This window comes from Anabrus simplex, chromosome 6 (genome assembly GCF_040414725.1).
Source record: "Anabrus simplex isolate iqAnaSimp1 chromosome 6, ASM4041472v1, whole genome shotgun sequence".
Classification (NCBI taxonomy): Eukaryota; Metazoa; Arthropoda; class Insecta; order Orthoptera; family Tettigoniidae; genus Anabrus; species Anabrus simplex.
The window spans coordinates 278,210,434-278,228,734 of record NC_090270.1 but is presented as its reverse complement, the minus strand read 5'-3'; the positions used below and the strand labels follow the sequence as shown (position 1 = coordinate 278,228,734).

The following is an 18,301-nucleotide window of genomic DNA, read 5'->3' as shown; positions in this document are numbered from 1 at the left end:
ACCATAAGAAAATGAACACAACGAAAATTGTCCTGATGGACTGCATATCCATATGTGGCTGGGAGGCGTGGCCAGTCTTGCAAGGGAAGTAAAGGATAAGAAGAGGATCATTGTCAGGTACGTGGTATTCTTAAGCTACTATATATTAGATATTGGTTTGTGATATTATAAAATCGAGCGGAAGCGGTGTCTGCCAAACAAATCTAACAAAGTGACGGTACGTCAAAACTTTCTCGGCTTAGGCTGCCTAAATTGTTCACAAAATTCACAAACTATATGAATCAGAATTATAGAGCTTAAGAAGTTGTACAAGTAATATGGATCGCGACTTGCCCGCCTTTACAAGGTCGCTCACAATAACAGCTTTTATATTTGTTAAAAGTAGAAACCATGTGCTTGGTATGGGGAGCGCATTACTAAGACTCGACTTTACGCTGCTTAAATCTTTAAGGATATCCTCGGACTATGCGAGTGTGAATTATTCGGCACCTATAAAGTGTGCTATGAAAAATTCCACCAGATCACATGCATGTAAATAATCCGTCTACGTCTTCGTCCGTTTTAGCGAAATTGGTTTGCAAATCTCTGACTTAAAACAATGATAGGGGCAAAATCATTATTTAAATGCAAGTTAAGACGATCACACAAACTAATATTACTAAACTCTAAATAATACCGTTCCAAATTCTGTATTATCTGATATATACAATAATTCATCACGGACTGACAAATAAACTCAGACAAGGACTGGTGCATATTTTTAACATTAATCAGCATTGGAAGCGTTATCTCAAAGGAGGTTTTGTGTAACCTCTGACAGTCAGTCTATCCGAGGTTTATTCAAATTCATTTCACTAAAATAGTTGAAACTGGTACACTTTTCTGTTTTAATTAGTGTTCCTTTTACGTAACTCAGGGGACGATATCACTCCGATTCGCAAAAAGCGTGGTTGACACGGTCGGACCCACGGGTAGAAGCTAGTAGGTGATATTTGAAGAATTCTCTCTAAAATAAACGACAGGCCCTTGTGTAGAAAATGTGAGGTAATGAACGTTTCTTGATAAGCAGGTACAATTCATTTGTAGGCAACAATTCACGGTAGCAACGTTAGGTACCTATTTTCATAATCAGTTAGTATAGTAAGCAAGAGTTCTGTGAATTCAAGTGTGATTAATTAAGGTAATTATAATAAATCCATTATGATTATGGACTTGTTTTTCTAGGCAAATTCCAACAGTTCAACTTCGGTCCGGAGGAGAACCAACGACGATACGGATCACGTGAGCCTCCCGAGTACAACCTGAAGATGGTGACTGCTCCAGTGGCGATACACTATGGGTATACAGATGAGCACAACTCAGAGAAGGTTTGTATCAGGCATATACGGTAATATGTATTATTTTCATAACTAAATACAAGTTATGGTTTTCCGTGGTTTCCCATTTTCACACCAGGCAAATGCTGGGGCTGTACCTTAATTAAGGCCACGGCCGCTTCCTTACAACTCCTAGGCCTTTCCTATCCCATCGTCGCCATAAGACCTCTCTGTGTCGGTGCGACGTAAAGCCTCTAGATAAAAAAATACAAGTTGTTTCCAGACAATCGGCTGTGTTGGGTACGTTTTTCGTATGCAGTAGACATCGTAATTAAATCTCAGCCAGGCTACGTCATTTAGGACTGATAGACGTGGTTGAAATACTCGCCAAGTAAAGAACCTCTTTCAGGACAATACCTGAACAAAACTGTGAGAGGAATCTTGGGATCGAAGTACAGAAATGGAATCCATCAAAAGAGATCCAACGAGATACAGCAAAATAGAGAAAATAACCGACACAATCCGAAAAAGATGGGCACAATCTTACGATCATCTGAAACGAATGGACAGAAGAAAGTTAACTAAAGAAATCTTTCACTTTTTTTATTCAAACCCCAAACCACAATTCCCTGGTTTAGAAATACCAAAGAAGACCTGCAAATGCTACATATCTCAGCTGAAGACGCCTTTAACAGAGATCTCTTCCGCAAGAAAATATTGACGAACGGGCTAATCCGAGACGAGCAACCGAAGAGAAGACACGGTGCCCCTTGGACAGAGGAGCGTAAGCAGGTCCACTCACAAAGAATGAGGGAAATTTGGGCTCTAAAGAAGGCCAAGTTCAGTGCCAAATGCAACAAGACTTAACGTGGTCCTTGATGGCCCCAGCGAATTATATATATATATATATATATATATATAATGTTACGTCACTACTCACTTTAACGATATTAGGAGACGCCAAACAATTGTTAATAAAAGAATGGAGACAACGATCGTACGAAATTAAACATTATGATAATAAAACCCATCACCTGTAGAAATCCGTAAATGCGACAAGCTTTTTTCTTATTTATTTTTATTCTTTCCGTCGTGGAACATCTGGCACTGTGCGGGCACTTGATAGCAAACCTAACCTAAACAATGCGGTCTCTCTTATTGCAAGTACAGCTGTTTAGGTAAATTTTAATGTGACAAATGAAGAGAACAAGCATGAAATATACTTAAAATAAGGATCTGGCTTTTAACAGCCGCAGTTATCCAAAGAATTCTTCCAGTCACTATGTATACATTCGGAAGTACAACTCGTAACATACGCTAGTTATCAGCTGGTGGTTTGCCACGCTTTCTGCAGCACGGCTCTATTCAGGAATGGCTTCTGCTACACATACACCAACTGGCAATAATAAAGACCATCTCCAGAACCCATTTGAGAATAGATTCTGACGGTTTGGACTCTATAGTTGGGAACGAAACTAATTTTTAACGTTTCAAGAAGACGCGACCTCGAACGCTCTCGATGCAGTGCATGGCTGACGAGATGGCAGTGAAGGTGACATCACTTGGAATGACGACACGCTGGTAGCAGGGAAGTTGACGGCGCAAGATGATAATTCAAATGAAAGCAGTGATCAGGTTTACTCATGGTTACTGTGTGGTGAGCCTACTGCTCAAGTGACAGAGACAAATGACTGCGCATTAAGGTCTTTTGTATCAATATTGCATAATATGATAATATGATACCCTTATCCCTTTTGTCATTGGGGTCGAGTATGAAGTGAGACGAATTTTCATAGCAATTTTTTACGACCGTATGCCCTTCCTGACCTCAACCTCATCACAGGAATTAATGAGATGAAACGAATGACGTTATATGAGTAACTAAAACTGACTTTATTTTATATGTAGGCCTAAAAGTCGTGTTCACCGTTTATTGTCTTTTCACATTTAGAGATACTGCCTTCCAACGAAAATAGCCGGTATAACTCAAATACAGTCATAAGTTCGTTAAAGAATAGTGCGGAGTGTTAACATGTATAATTTATGGCATAGAAGATATGTATTCACCGCACAAATGTTGAGGTTATCGCATATTGGAACCCCCATTAATTTTTTGGCAGTAAAATTGGAAAACGGGGTATAATACCCGAGTAAATACGGTATTGATAGTAAATTATCAAGATTTACTCATATCGATACCATTGCAGCATCCCTAGTCTCAATAGGATCACAAATAGTGGCATGCTTATTTATTGCTAAAACAGTAGTTAATGATTCATAAAAATGTTGCATCTGCGTAAGATATAACAATACAATATTTAGAATTAAACATATGCTCAAACAAAATACTTTTGTGTGCATATTTTCATATTCACAAAGTGATTTTGTAACTTCACGATATGAAAATATGACTAACTATTAAAGTATCTCTTGCAGGTTAACTTTAACAAGACATTAGTCTTATAGCTCATATCTTTAGCTCTTTACCTAGGGGCTTACTAAACATAACCTCATTATGTTTCCCTCTATTATTTCAGGATATCCTCCGAGTAGCAGCCATTCTGCCGAACGTGACAGAGATTCGAAAAGTCCCAGCGAAATATTTCAACCACCTGGATTTCATTTCTCACAAGAGAGCAAAAGAACTTCTGTATGACCACATAGTGAACAGCCTAGAAGAGTATTAATCATCACTAGAAATGTAATTAATTTTTACTTTCAGGAAGTAATATTTGCTAAATTGCAATCATTTAACTCTATCAGAGAAGTACAAATGAGAGACTGTACGAGAAATCAAGAAACAGCTGGTTTAATTCTCTTGTACTATCTCAGTTCCTAACAGATTTCAACACCATTGTACAGTTTTTCACGGTTTTACATTGCCATGTTCAACTCGACGATTTGTTCACAGACTGTTTGAATATTATGAATATGAAGCGAAGTGGCGAGATATGCGAGATATGCTTCATATCCTAGACTTCAGTCGTTGAGGGATAGGATGTATGCGATAGATCCAGGCCAAAATATCTTAATTCTTTTAAGTGGACCTGTCATAGAAACCTCAATGTGTGAAATGAAATGACATTTATTACCCAGCAACTGGCTGGTTAATTCTATTTTCCTTTTCGGTGGTTGTTTAGGAAGACTTAGAGCAGCCTGCAGTCGAGGAAAGATGAGGCCATGTCCTGCACATAGAATTCTCTATCGACAAACAGAAGTTTAACAGTAAGGATGGGCCTGTGAAGTGAAGTGAATACAACTTGCCATAGTCAAACGTTGTTAAAATGCGTAGTATTATAGCTATAAGGTAAAGACATTCAAATACACTTTATTCGGTCTTGGTCGTTAGTGGTGTATTGCGAATTTCCAGACCAGAAAGAGGATCACTGAATCATGTTTATCTTCCATCTATACTAGACTTTACTAAAGTTGGCGTCTGACAGGTAAGGTTGGAGGGAGGAGCATTGCACGTGCTATTTCACGATGTTGCCACATTCAAGCATTCTTTTCTACATGCTCTTACCCCTCGCTTCCGGCTCACTTGTTCCCTCTTTCATTCTGACTGCTGTGATCTGCTGTAGACTACCTGGCCAGGCGGTGTCGTCCCATTTGCGATCACTCTTATACAAACAATCAGGTTCTTATCAGTGACAATGACAGGTTTGGCAACTCCAAGCAAGATGAGCTGCCCTGAAGTTTTATCTCCATGGCAACCGCAGTCGCCCCTCCCTCGTTTCCATGGCAATCACACAGCCACTCCCTTTATCCCGCCTCGGCAGGCAGTAAACGGACCTCCCTCTAAGAAATGTCACACGCCAACTCTTATTATTAGCAGTATAGGCAAGTAAAAACCACGCCCAATGCTCCTCAGCTACAGGTATCCCACGGGAATCAGCTGTTCATACGATTACGGAGAAATTACTTTTACTTGACATTAGCTGATATTATCACGGAAATTGTTTCGGATAAAACATCACATATTCCACACGACTTGAAAGGTATTAAGTATTATCGATATCAAATTAAGTAAATGTAAGAGAGCAGCATTGCGAATCTTCCCAACGAAAGAAGTGCCAACTTAGATTAAGTAATATTTTAGTTGCAGATCAGAAATGGAAATCTTTAGAGAATACACACGGAGAAACAAATGGATTTGAAATCTGTCTAAATGGAGTACGTTGGTGGGAGAGCATTCACACTAAGAAGCAACTGCGCGGTGATACTCCTATCGACGACACCACAATCGTCTGCCGAATTCAATACAAGGGAGATGCATGCGGATCTGTTCTGCCCTTGGATGTAAGACAAGCTTGTTAATGAGTGAGTGAGTGGCAACCGAAATCTACGTTTGTGAGTTGTTTGCAGTTCAATTCTGCACATTAAATCATGAAATGTGTTATGGCTCAGTTTATATTTACTACTGCAAACCATGTGTTTTGCCTGGCTCCTGGGCTAAATGGTCAACGTACTGGCCTTCAGTTCAGACGCCCTGGGTTTGATTCCAGGCGGATCTAAGAATTTCGACCACTTCTGGTAATTTTTCTTGCTCGAAGATACTGTCTGTTTTTATCTCAATACATGTCTTCGTATGCATACAACACACTACACTGCCCATCAAGCAATGTCAGACACTATTTGTGCTCCGAATGTCATTAATCAGCAGCACCCATACCCCAGCAACTTCCATATTGCCACAGACATGGATGAGACTGGGACTTCGGTGGAAGACTCACTTTGCTCTGGCCAGTGCCAAGGGACGGACATAAAAGTACTGCATCCATCAAGAAATGACAACAGATAGGACTTAACAACACAAATTGAAATTCATGAATATCTCTGTTATCATAGCCGGTACGGTAAAAATACTGCACATAACGTAAATTATCGGAAATATAATTCTATATAATTTCAGTTATGTAATATGTATCGATATGATAGCATAGATATTTGAGAATTAAATCTTAGGCCTTCCCTTAAACTACCATTTCACTCAGCGTGAATAAAATTAATTATATTCTAGATTGTAGTGCCTTATTCCCCGACTTTACATACCGATTTTTATTAAATTCTCTTCAGCCATTTTCTCGTGTTGCGCGTACGTACAGACAGACAGAGATGATTGAACATTAAAAAGTGTATTTTCTTGTTAGTGTGGACACAATCGATACATAAATACCACTCTTTTTAAATTCTGAGCAATGTGCAGACAAAACTTCTTTTTTCATATATATACATTCGTACGTGTTAACTCAGTCATCCTCTCAAATCCAAATACGATTTCAAGATTGTGAGCAACTGCAACGTGACCTCGATAATGTTGTGAGATGGACAGCGGGAAACGGTATGTTGATAAACGGAGTTAAAAGTCAGGTTGTGAGTTTCACAAATAGGAAAAGTCCTCTCAGTTTTAATTACTGCGTTGATAGGGTGAAAGTTCCTTTTGGGAATCATTGTAAGTATCTAGGTGTTAATATAAGGAAAGATCTTCATTGGGGTAAACACATAAATAGGATTGTAAATAAAGGGTACAGGTCTGTGCACATAGTTATGAGGGTGTTTAGGGGTTGTAGTAATGATGTAAAGGAGAGGGCATATAAGTCTCTGGTAAGACTCCAGCTAGAGTATGGTTCCGATGTAAGGGACCCTCATCAGGATTACCTGCTTCAAGAACTGGAAAAAAAATCCAAAGAAAACAGCTGTTTTTTTCTGGGTGATTTCCGACAAAAGAGTAGCGTTACAAAAATGTTGGAAATTTTGGGCTGGGAAGAATTGGGAGAAAGAAGACGAGCTGCTCGACTAAGTAGTATGTTCCGAGCTGTCAGCGGAGAGATGGCGTGGAATGACATTAGTAGACAAATAAATTTGAGTGGCGTCTTTAAAAGTAAGAAAGATCACAATATGAAGATAAAGTTGGAATTCAAGAGGACAATTTGAGCAAATATTCATTTATAATTCGGGATTGGAATAACTTACCAAGGGAGATGTTCAATAAATTTCCAATTTCTTTGAAAACATTTAAGAAAAGGCTAGGAAAACAATAGATACGGAATCTGCCACCTGGGAGACTGCCCTAAATGCAGATCAGTATTGATTGATTGAAAGTTTCCCGGGTGCAAACGTTCCAGGTTTTACAACAACCCCTGGTCTTTATAATAAATTTCAGGATAAGAAAAGTGTTCATCCTAAGAAACCAAACAGATAGCGCAGAATTCTCACCCTGAAAAAATTAGATGACATTGATCTTCGTTGAAAAATAGGTACTCAAAATATCCCTTAGGTGGACTTTCATCTCACGGGTAGTATGAAAGAGAAAATCTGCATGAAAGAACAGAACCAAAATATCTGACAATGTTAACTACAGCGAGTGATGTAAGTAACAAACTGTTACTGTAATGGTATTGTTGTATGGTTGCATCACCGCCGCAGAACTCGGCCAACACACGGCAACGACTGTCGCACTCGCCGATAGGGAAAACACCGCGCAGCTGATTCTTAGTCCGAAAGCGTTCACTGTACTATTAAAATGACTGAGTGCTTGCTGAGGTATGTGACTACTGGATTTGCTTCGACAATTGTTCATATGGAAAAAGAGGAAATATGGATTGATCTGCACTTGTACTGATAGTCACACAAAAAGAGAAATCGCGGTCTAACGTTGTGTAATGAAATGTACACCCTCGGATATCAATAACATATTATTTCAACAGGGAATTGTTCAGCCTAAGAGTTCCACAGTGTCCATCTGGAGAAGGATTAAAAGGAAAATTAAATTTACCTCAGTTGTCATGTTCTATAGGACTCGGATACTGTATGTGAGACACGAAACTCAAATATCAAGAAAATGTAGTGTATTCCATATCGTTAACAAGACATCACCAAGATCGTGTTATGACATTCATTAACAATTCTACAAATCTTATAAGTACATTGATAATGTTTAGTTATTATTCTGTATTATTTCTGTACTTCTACATTTTAAGTACCTTAATTTTCTTTTATTTAGCATTAATTGTAAATATTGTAATTTGTTATGATTGTTACTTCTTTGACCTTGTGGCATAATCCTTACAAAAGAAATAGACACAAATAAAAGAAATGTAACTACAAACAACTAATTGTACATAATATGTTATTAACAAATATAACGCAGTTGGGAAATATCCGGTGGTAATGATCACTAGTAGTAGTGTGATAATGAAATAAAGTTAAAACATAATTCAACAACAACAACAACAACAACGACAAGGAATTTCATGGAAAGAAGATTTTACACGAAATACTACTAGTTTAAAATTCTAAATCCAGCATCATCATTTACAAATTCACACACAACTTAGGTATTTCAAAATATTACTCTATGACTTACAGTAGCAGTCGAAATACTAACTGTTATCTTAGCATTGTAAATACAGCACGTTCATATACAAATTAACACATACATTAAATAATTGAGATTCCTTAACAGTTTATAGTGGGTTGAGCGTTGTATTAAAATACTAGCAAGATACCCGTGCTTCGCTACGGTATTATACTGAAATTTATAATTGAATGGTTATTGTATTAGATATATAATCCGCCGAAATTCGCGATCTGACTCGTTTTCTGCGAGAATCCACCAAAATTCTCGATCTGACTGGTTTTCTATGATTTTACGGCACGTTTCCTCCCACATTTGAATCTTCCTTTCCAGCAATCGATTTCGTACTTCCCGGGCTAGGCTCAGGTATTCCTCCCGGTCAGTTGGGTCCGTAAATCTTTGCCATCTTTTCCTATAATATTTTTAATATGGATAAAATCCTTCAGGAGATCCGGCGTGGTGTCATATTGGGTGCCTTGGCGGCACTGAACTATTATGTGTTGCTGGAATGGCTGATGACAGGGAAAACCGGAGTATCCGAAGGAAAAACCTGTCCCGCGCCCGTTTTGTCCAGCATGAATGCCACATGGAGTGACCGGGATTTGAACCACGGAACCCAGCTGTGAGAGGCTGGCGCGCTGCCGCCTGAGCAACGAAGGATCCTTATAAGTACATTAATAACAGTAAAATCAATTGGTCTCACCTCCTTCTACACCCCACCGAAGTTAAGTTTATTTACCGCCAACCCCCCCCACCATAAAAAATTAAAAGAATGCTTATTTCTTTATGTTTAAGGAAGATTCCAAACACCAATGTTCACGTCTATTACCTTCAGTTTTGAGATATAAGTATCCCCATAAAAATAATTCACTTTTTTTCACTTCATTTCACAATAATCCTCCCCCCCCCCTTAAGTGAATTTTCCCGCAAATAATACTTGTTTCTTTAATAGTAAAGGATCTTCTAAATACCAATTATCACGACTCTAACTTCTTTAGTTTACGATTTATGTGTCCTCGTGAAAGGAATCCAACTCTTTTACACTCCGGCCTTCCAAGATGGTTTCCCCACCAAAACGCGTTCTTCTTTGTTTTTAAAGGAGGTCCAAATAAGAATTTTCACGTCTGTAACAACTTTAGTTTTTATTAGATGTATGTATTCTCATACAATTCAGTCAATTAATTTTTCAATTCTTTCAACCCCCCCCCCCCCCCCCACTTCATTGGATTTTCCGAGAATACGTGTTTCTTTACTTTTAAAGCAGATTGCAAATATCAAATTTCACGTCTGTAACATCTTCATTTTTGAGATATCAGTAGCCTAATTAAAAGAATTCATCACCATTTTCAGTCACTTTTACCCCCCCCTTCCACCCAAGTGGTATTTTCGAAAACTAAAAGTACACGTTTCTTTATGTTTAATAGAGATAAAAAATACCATTTTTCACTTCTGTAACATGTTAAGTTTTTTTAGATATACTGTAAAAATTTTCATTTTAAAATTTCACCCCTTTTGAGTTCCCCTTAAGTGGAGTTTCAAAAAAAAAATCACCTATATTTCTTTACATTTACTGGAGATTTACACCCACTCTTTACGTCTGTAACATTTTACGTTTCCAAGATATTCTGTAGATATAGTCTTTCAAACAATTCACCCCAATTTGTCACTCCTGTTTAACCGCCATTAATTGGCTTTTCCAAAAACTAAAAAATACGTGTTTCTTTATTTTTAAAGGAGATCCCATATGCAAATTATCAGTTCTGTAAGATCTTTCGTTTCTGAGATATGTGTATCCTCAATTAAGGCATTCAACCCATTTTTCACCCTTTTACACCCCTCCTATTAGGATTTACAGGAAACAAAAAATACGTGTTCCTTTATTTTTAGAGGAGATTCTAACTACCAACTTTTACATCTGTAAATTTTAATGTTTTAAGATGTAGACACGCTCATTTTAAAAAATTCACCCCCCCTTTTCACCCCCCAATATTTGGATTTTCCACAAACGAAAAAATACGTGTTTCTTTACTTTTAAAGTAGATCCAAAATACCAATTTTCGGGTCTGTAATATCTTCAGGTTCTGAAATATAAGTAGCCTCATGAAAGGCATTCAACCCATTATTCACCCTTTTACACCCTTCCTATTGGGATTTTCCGAAAACAAAAGAATACGTGTTTCTTTATTTTTAAAGGAGATTCTAAATACCAATTTTTACATCTATAAACTTAAAAAGTTTTGAGATATAGATACACTCATTTTAAAAAATCACCGCCTTTTCAACCCCCCATTAATTGGATTTTCCACAAAAAGAAAAATACGTGTTTCTTTATTTTTAAAGGAGATCCCAAACACCAATTTTCAGGTCTGTAATATCTTCAGGTTCTGAAATATAAGTAGACTCATGAAATGCATTCGACCCCTTTTTCAACCTTTACCACCCTTCCTATTACGATTTTCCGAAAACAAAATATACGTGTTTCTTTATTTTTAATGGAAATTCTAAATACCAATTTTTACAACTATAACCTTTAAAAGTTTTGAGATATAGTTACAGTCATTTTAAAATATTACCCTCTTATCACCCCCCTTAATTGGGTTTTCCAGAAAAACAAAAAATACGTGTTTCTTTATTTTTAAAAGAGATCCCAAACACCAATTTTCAGGTCTATAATATCTTCAGTTTCTGAGATATAAGTAGCCTCATTAAAGGCATTCAACCAATTTTCACCCCTTTTCACTCCTCCTATTGCGATTTTCCGAAAACAAAGAAATACGTGTTTCTTTATTTTTAATGAAGATTCTAAATACCAATTTTTATATCTGCAAACTTTAAAAGTTTGGAGATATAGATTCACTCATTTTAAAAATTCACCCCCTTTTCACCCTCCCATTAATTGGATTTTACAAAAACAAAAAAATACGTGCTTCTTTATTTTTAAAAGAGATCAAAAGTACCAATTTTCAGGTCTGTAATATCTTCAGTTTCTGAGATATAAGTACCGGTATCCTGATTAAAGGCATTCAACCCATTTTCCCCCATTTTCACCCTTTTTCATCCCTCATATTGGGATTTTCTGAAAACAAAAAAATACGTGTTTCCTTATTTTTAAAGAAGATCCTAAATACCAAGTTTTACATCTGTAAACTTTTAAAGTTTTGAGATATAGATACACTAATTTTTAAATTTCACCCCCATTTTCACCCCCTTACCGAAGGAATATCCAAAAATCCTCTCTTAGCGAGCACCTACATCATAATATGAATATATCCCCAAAATTTCATTTCTTTATGTCCAGTAGTTTTGGCTCGGCGATGATGAATCAGTCAGTCAGTCAGTCAGTCAGTCAGGACAAGTTATTTTATATATATAGATGACACAATCACATAGAAATGTACACACAATTTACCGAATGTTGAAGTCCATTCTTGAAGCATGTTTCATTTTTGGGAAAAGGCTTTAAGACAGCTGCAGGTAATGTATTTCAATCATCATTTCCCAGATTTACGAACGAATATTTACATAGTTAGTTTTCTGCGATCTACTTTTTACTTTACACGAATGGTCTGTCCTGCTTATGACACATGGCTCTTCTAGTCGACTGTTCAACTCTCTACAAGTTGTCTTATTCGTGTAGGCATTATACATGGCACATAACCGTGTTCGTTTACTTCTAGTCCCCAGTGCCTCCCACCCAAGTTTTTCTGCTATACTTATCCCAATACTTCTAGTATTGAAATCGTTAAGCACGAATCTTGCAGCCTTTCGCTGTACAATCTCAAGTTCCTTAAGATTTGGATCCTATACGGCTGCTCCATATTCCAAGACTGGCCTAATAAGTGATATATAGCCCTGCGCCTTCGCCTGGAAACTGCTGCCCTTTAGCACCCTCGTCACGAAGTGTAAAGTCCTGTACGCTTTAGAAATAGCACTTCCTATGTGGGTGTCCCATTTTAAATCTTTCTTTATGTGGGCTCCTAGGTACCGCCGTGAGTCCCTCTCAACCAGAGCGTCCGATCCAAGACGGTATTGAAAGTCCCCTTGCCTATATTTCTTTCCCACTCTTATGAGAATGCATCTTAAAAAAATTATTTCCATTTTTGTTATTGAGTGTCCACCTATAAATATGGCATGCTGTAGACCTTAAAAGAGCAATCAATAATTTACAACTGGTAGGTTCTACCGAAACTAACTGAGCAAATACATTTTTAAACTACCTGAAACAGAAAACATATGGTAACAGTTTTACACCTGAAAATGAAACAACTTAATTAAAATAGAATGGTAGGTTTCGTTCTTGAAACAACATCATCAGGATCTATCAAATCGCACTCAAATATTTAGAATCTGGAGACTGGCTCTACTATGTTGCGATCTGTGCGACGTCCCAGTAACTACGAGTGTAAACTTGATATTTTACCATAAGCAATTATTGCTTGAAATGACGTTCTCATGTGGAAACTTGTGAGCTCATGTGAGCAAATAAATTTCGTCAAAATCCTGGAAAAGTATTGCATGTTCAACTATGAACACCTTAATACCATTAACAAAAGTGAAAACAGAATGTCCATGTTTTATCTTATTTTATTTTATGAAATACTTCCTGTCATGCAGAGGCAGAGGCTGCCTTGTGACAAAGTATACTTTTACATTTATTTTTAGAAGAGAAATGTTGAAGTTAACCTAATTGTAACAGTGATTTCTTAGAATTATCAGTGAGCCCCTTAAAGCTCCAATCATCAGACCTACTATGTCGATTTTCTCTATCTGGTATTTCTCCCTGTAGTTAGGAATTGTTGGTAGGTAAATATTCCTCTTCTCGAGGTTAACATCTGAGGGCTGCGACTTATGGCTTTCGAAGTGAATTGTGGGGTCGATGATGTAACCTCTCTTCTTATTCTTGAAAGCAATGATGTCGATCTTTCTGTGGCTTTGTTGTCCGCTAAGCCATGAACCTCTTCAAATACCTGGAAACCATGGTATTTTAGCGTTGTCGCAATTAACCAGCAGATGTTATGATGACGCATATTCCTTACAAGTTCACCATGAGGGCAAGATCCCAGAACATGAGCAAGAGTTTCAATCTCTCTGAGGCAGCGCCTACAAAGTGAATCGTTCTGAGATCTTCCTGGTACCGAACTAACTGCTGGAATGTTTGCTGACATCTCAGTTGCTTCACGCCATTCACTACATGATAAGCCTTGATGGTATCGAATCCAGGAATTGGCAGGAGTATATTCATTGTACAAACATTCACCTCTTCCTTTCTGCTGCAAGTTACACCACTCACTGAATGCCCTTTCTCTCAGTACTCTTCTCACTTTTCTGGCATCAGTTATTTCTAGGCGTCGATGTAGCAAATTGTCAGATGGAGGGACATTGAGTGATTGTAGTGAGAGAGTTGTTTCTTCTTTCATATTTCTCGTAGCACGGATGTGTTCTTGACCTGAGCTTAATAGTACCTTACAGATGTTAATGTGCTGAAGATGAGCTTCCCAAGTGGCGCAGAAGAGTCCCAACCCCTTATATTTTTCTCAGTGTAGACCATTCCGTTAGGGATGTCTGCAGGTATTTGAAGAATTTCCTTAAGAGCACTTCGTATTAGTATGTTTGTATCAGCAACGAACTTTTTGGAATCTTCTCTAGCTTGATAGTTTGGAATGGGTATATGACAGACGGGCATATAACTGTGTTTATTACTTTAAATTTCTGGTCAGCCTGTAATAGTGAATAAGAAACCAATTTCTCCATTTTATTCTGTAACTTTTTGAGCTCCTGTGTAGGTTGAAGAATTATTTTATTCGAAAAGTTAACTCCCAGATAGCGGATTGTTTCCCCACGTTGCAAACTCGATATATCATAGCTCTTAAATTCAGCTGGGTTTTCGATTAACTTCCCGCGTTCGATGCAGATTGCCGTAGATTTAGTTGGGTTGATATAAAGCCCTATTTCATGAAATCTCCTTGTGACTATTTTCGAGAGCTCAAGTGCTGCTGTTCGACTATTTCCTATGACAACCAAGTTATCAGCGAAACCCATGATCGTTAAAGGTGGAAGATGTGGTACTAAAGAAAATCCATAGTGGCTTGTGAGAGATTCTTCAGTTCGTTTAAAATATGATCTGTCGCTAGATTGTAGAGACAGGGAGAAAGAGGTGAGCCCTGCATAACACCCCTTTTTAGGCTTAAGGTGGCTGTCTTTCCAGTTACAGTTACTATTCTTGTAGTGCTTCCTGTCTGGAGATTAACTATTAGTTCCTTTAATTTCTCATGTATTCCTAATGTCCTCACGACTTATTTGAGGTGGACATCTGAACTAAATAACCCTGTGTAATTTATGAATATCTGTAGATTTAGGTGCATGCTTAAGTTTGTTCAGGTTTTGCAAAGAGATGGCACCAGCGAACAGTATGCAGAGTATGAATTAGACACGCCAGTGGATTCATCTGATATTAACCGACCAACACACACAGGTTGATTCCGCCAAACACCAGCGTCTGTGTTGTATCGTTCAGTGTCAACGTCAACGCTTGTGCCTGAAAAAGATTATTTGCGACCCGCATTGCTTTTCTTATTTATTCAAACGAAAAAGTCTGTGGAAAGTAATCGTTTGTTGGTAGAAACACATGGTGAACACGCTCCATCAATTAGAACATGTGAGACATGGTTTCGAAAAGTTAAATGTGGTGATTTCAATGTGAAAGGCAGTGCGTGCTCTGGTAGACCACGAAAGTGCGAAGCCAACGCCATCGCCAACAAATGATTAATTTAAATCACGCATTGATCGAAAGACGACCGGAATGGGCCATAAGACATGGCAAAGTGATTTTGTTACACGACAATGTGCCGCCTCACAGAGCAAAACAATTGAAAGGAACCTTGAGATTGCTTGAATGGGACATCCTTCGGCACCTGTCGTACTGCCCCGACCGGGCGCCATCAGGCTATCACCTCTTTGCATCAACGGGGCACACGCTCGCAGACTAGTCCTTCAGCAATTTCGAAGAATTTGGAAAACAGCTCGACGAATGGTTTGCCGCAAAAGACAAGCAGTTTTTCTGGCATGGTATTCATAACTTACCTAAAAGATGGGCGAAATGTATAGAAGCCGATGGCCAATATTTGGAATAAACAAGAAATTAATTTTTCCTTGAAAATTGCGTGTTTTCCTTACCACAAAAACCGGCAAAAATTTATGCATACACCTTGTAACCTACCTGGATACTAGAGACGCGCAGTATTTGAACTTGAGACGAGGAGAGATGTGCCGTGCTGCATATGCAACCACCATTACGTATGAGTATCCTCACAAACAGAATTCAACTAATGATAGGCAACACTCTCACTTGAGTTTCTCGAGACTGAAGTCACAGATCTCGAGACTATCGCGAGAATCTCGAGACCGATTCTCCTGTGCTGCGATCTTTGTGACGTCCCAGTAACTACGAGTGTAAGCTTGACAGTACGGTATATGCGTTGCCTACGAGATAAGTACAGGCCTCTGCATGCGCGGTGTTTTCAAGCACTAAATTGGCAGAGCAGTAGCAGTTCAAATACCGCCGCTAGATGTCAGGCAAGCCCTCCATTCTTTACCACATTCCCAATTGGCATTACGAGAATAATTTGCACATAAAAGCACATTAAGGAGGTAAAACATTGAGTTTTGAGTAGAAAAGCGATATTTCTATGATATTTAATAAATAAAAGTAAATGTATCACACAGTAATTCAAGAAGAGCTCATACAGTCACGTCGTATAATAGTGACCGGAAAGATCACTTCCAAGTAGAAATGAAAATACTCCACTGTATATTTAAAACCACTTCAGTATTCACATAGCAGGATTTAATGTTATGAAAACTTCACTTACCGATATGTTTCTTGTGGTAATTGCGTCACGTCGTGTAGGCTACATCTACAACTTCATAACTTTCCTGTTGAGTGGCTTAAAACTGTACTGCTTCGCACGACCGTGTTTGTCCGTCACTTTTCTGCCAACATTGTCCAATAGAGGATTCAACAACTTGATGAGCAAAAGAGACCAAAGTTTATCATTGTCACATTCACTGCATTTCAGTTCATTAAAAAACCTGGTTTTACAGTACTTAAACAGTTTTGCTCTAACATTTCTTCTCGGCAAAAGTGGAATAGCATTAGAGCAAAAATCCACAAGAAGTAGCACCAGAGAGATAAACGATGGCTTAGGGTATCTAAGTCCGCCCCTATCTTGTCTCTGAATCAGCATATTCAGTGGTGCGTTTGTGGTGATTGTTGTGAGCATGTCCAGGCAGTGATCGCAAGTTGTGTTCTCTTCAGCCACTCTTACGAGATAACCACATACAAACGTCACGGATGCTGCTTTCAACGTTGTTGGACAAGCTGAAAAAAAAATAGGAAAGAAAATTTTTGTTTCAAAAAGCATGTTAACATTGGAATTAATATAATGTGATTATTCGTACTTACTACTTAACGGGCGCATTAATATTTCCATCACAGCATTCGGTAGCTGAATTTCTGCCATCTCCATCTGAGTCTCTTTATGCTGAGTTCCGAGCCAATTTTGTGAAAAATTATCAGGATTCATCTCGACATTTGCATGCATAGATGCACGTATGATTCCACTTTTCAGCGTGGTCTCAATTCCATGCGTACAAGCACGAGCATCCATCATATCATTAAATCCTCCCAATTGCCTGAGGTGACTAAAAAACAGTTCAACATCGTCACTGGAGAAATTTCGCGTTAACACATAGTGGAAGCCCATAGTTAACAAGTACTTGATACACGCAACCGTCGACTGTGTAGTAATGACAAGAACACGGTAAGTCTCCGTACTTAACGTCTCATTTTTGTTTCTTCCTGCACCCTGAAGTTTCTCAATATAAGGCAAAAAGGTATCAGTTAGCCATTCAAGTCTTTCATCACTAACGGAAAAGAAATGCAACTTATCAGAATTTCGTGAGAATAGAGCATGAGTTCGATTGCAAACATCGTGGATATCGAACCACTTTCTCATTACATTCATGAAGTGTACCGTAGCATTAAGACTCTCCTTATCGGGAAAATGTTCACTTGCAACAGAACTACAGGTTTCCAGAGCAGCTGTAATTGAGACTGAAAATAAAAGTTTCGCACGCTTAACGTTCATTTTCTCAAAATTGGAGGGGTATACCATCTTTCTGGTCAAGTAGCGAACTGGAGAAAAAATTAAGTTCCTCTGTAGTCTGTACAGAGTTTTTACGTGCTTTCCTGAGATTTCTTTTCCGTCATCTTGAAATGACTTTTCTAGAAACTGTGACCGAACATTCTTGATTATGTGACTTTGATCATAGCTCAGAAATAGTTTGTGAGTTTCATCTAAAGGATGGGCCGTTTCTGGTTTAACATGCCCACCACATAACTTTTCATACATAGACACGTTCACTTTGGCATTATCGGTCACGATTCTCAACACCGTAAATCCTATTTCTTCTACGGCTGCTATTACTTGCAGTGTTCTTCTTTGGAGCTCAGTTCCGTCCAAATTACAGCAAAAGAAAAACGCCACGGGAATTCGAAAACTTGCTGCCAGACCTCTGAACATAAAGCAAAGCAATCTGTTAGCTAATTCTCCTTCCGTAGCAAGTTCAT

The 18,301-nt window shown here is 38.2% G+C and overlaps 1 protein-coding gene across 1 annotated transcript in view; it reads left to right on the top strand.

Moving 5' to 3' along the window:
* The window catches only part of LOC136875737 (lipase 3), a 109,061-nt gene extending 103,420 nt beyond the window's left edge, over positions 1–5,641 (top strand). The window contains exons 7-8 of the mRNA XM_068228286.1: positions 1,225–1,367; positions 3,854–5,641. Coding sequence (XP_068084387.1) covers positions 1,225–1,367; positions 3,854–4,003 — 293 coding nt within the window. The 3' untranslated portion in view covers positions 4,004–5,641. The remainder of the gene's footprint in view (positions 1–1,224; positions 1,368–3,853) is intronic.
* Positions 5,642–18,301: the final 12,660 nt, after the last annotated feature.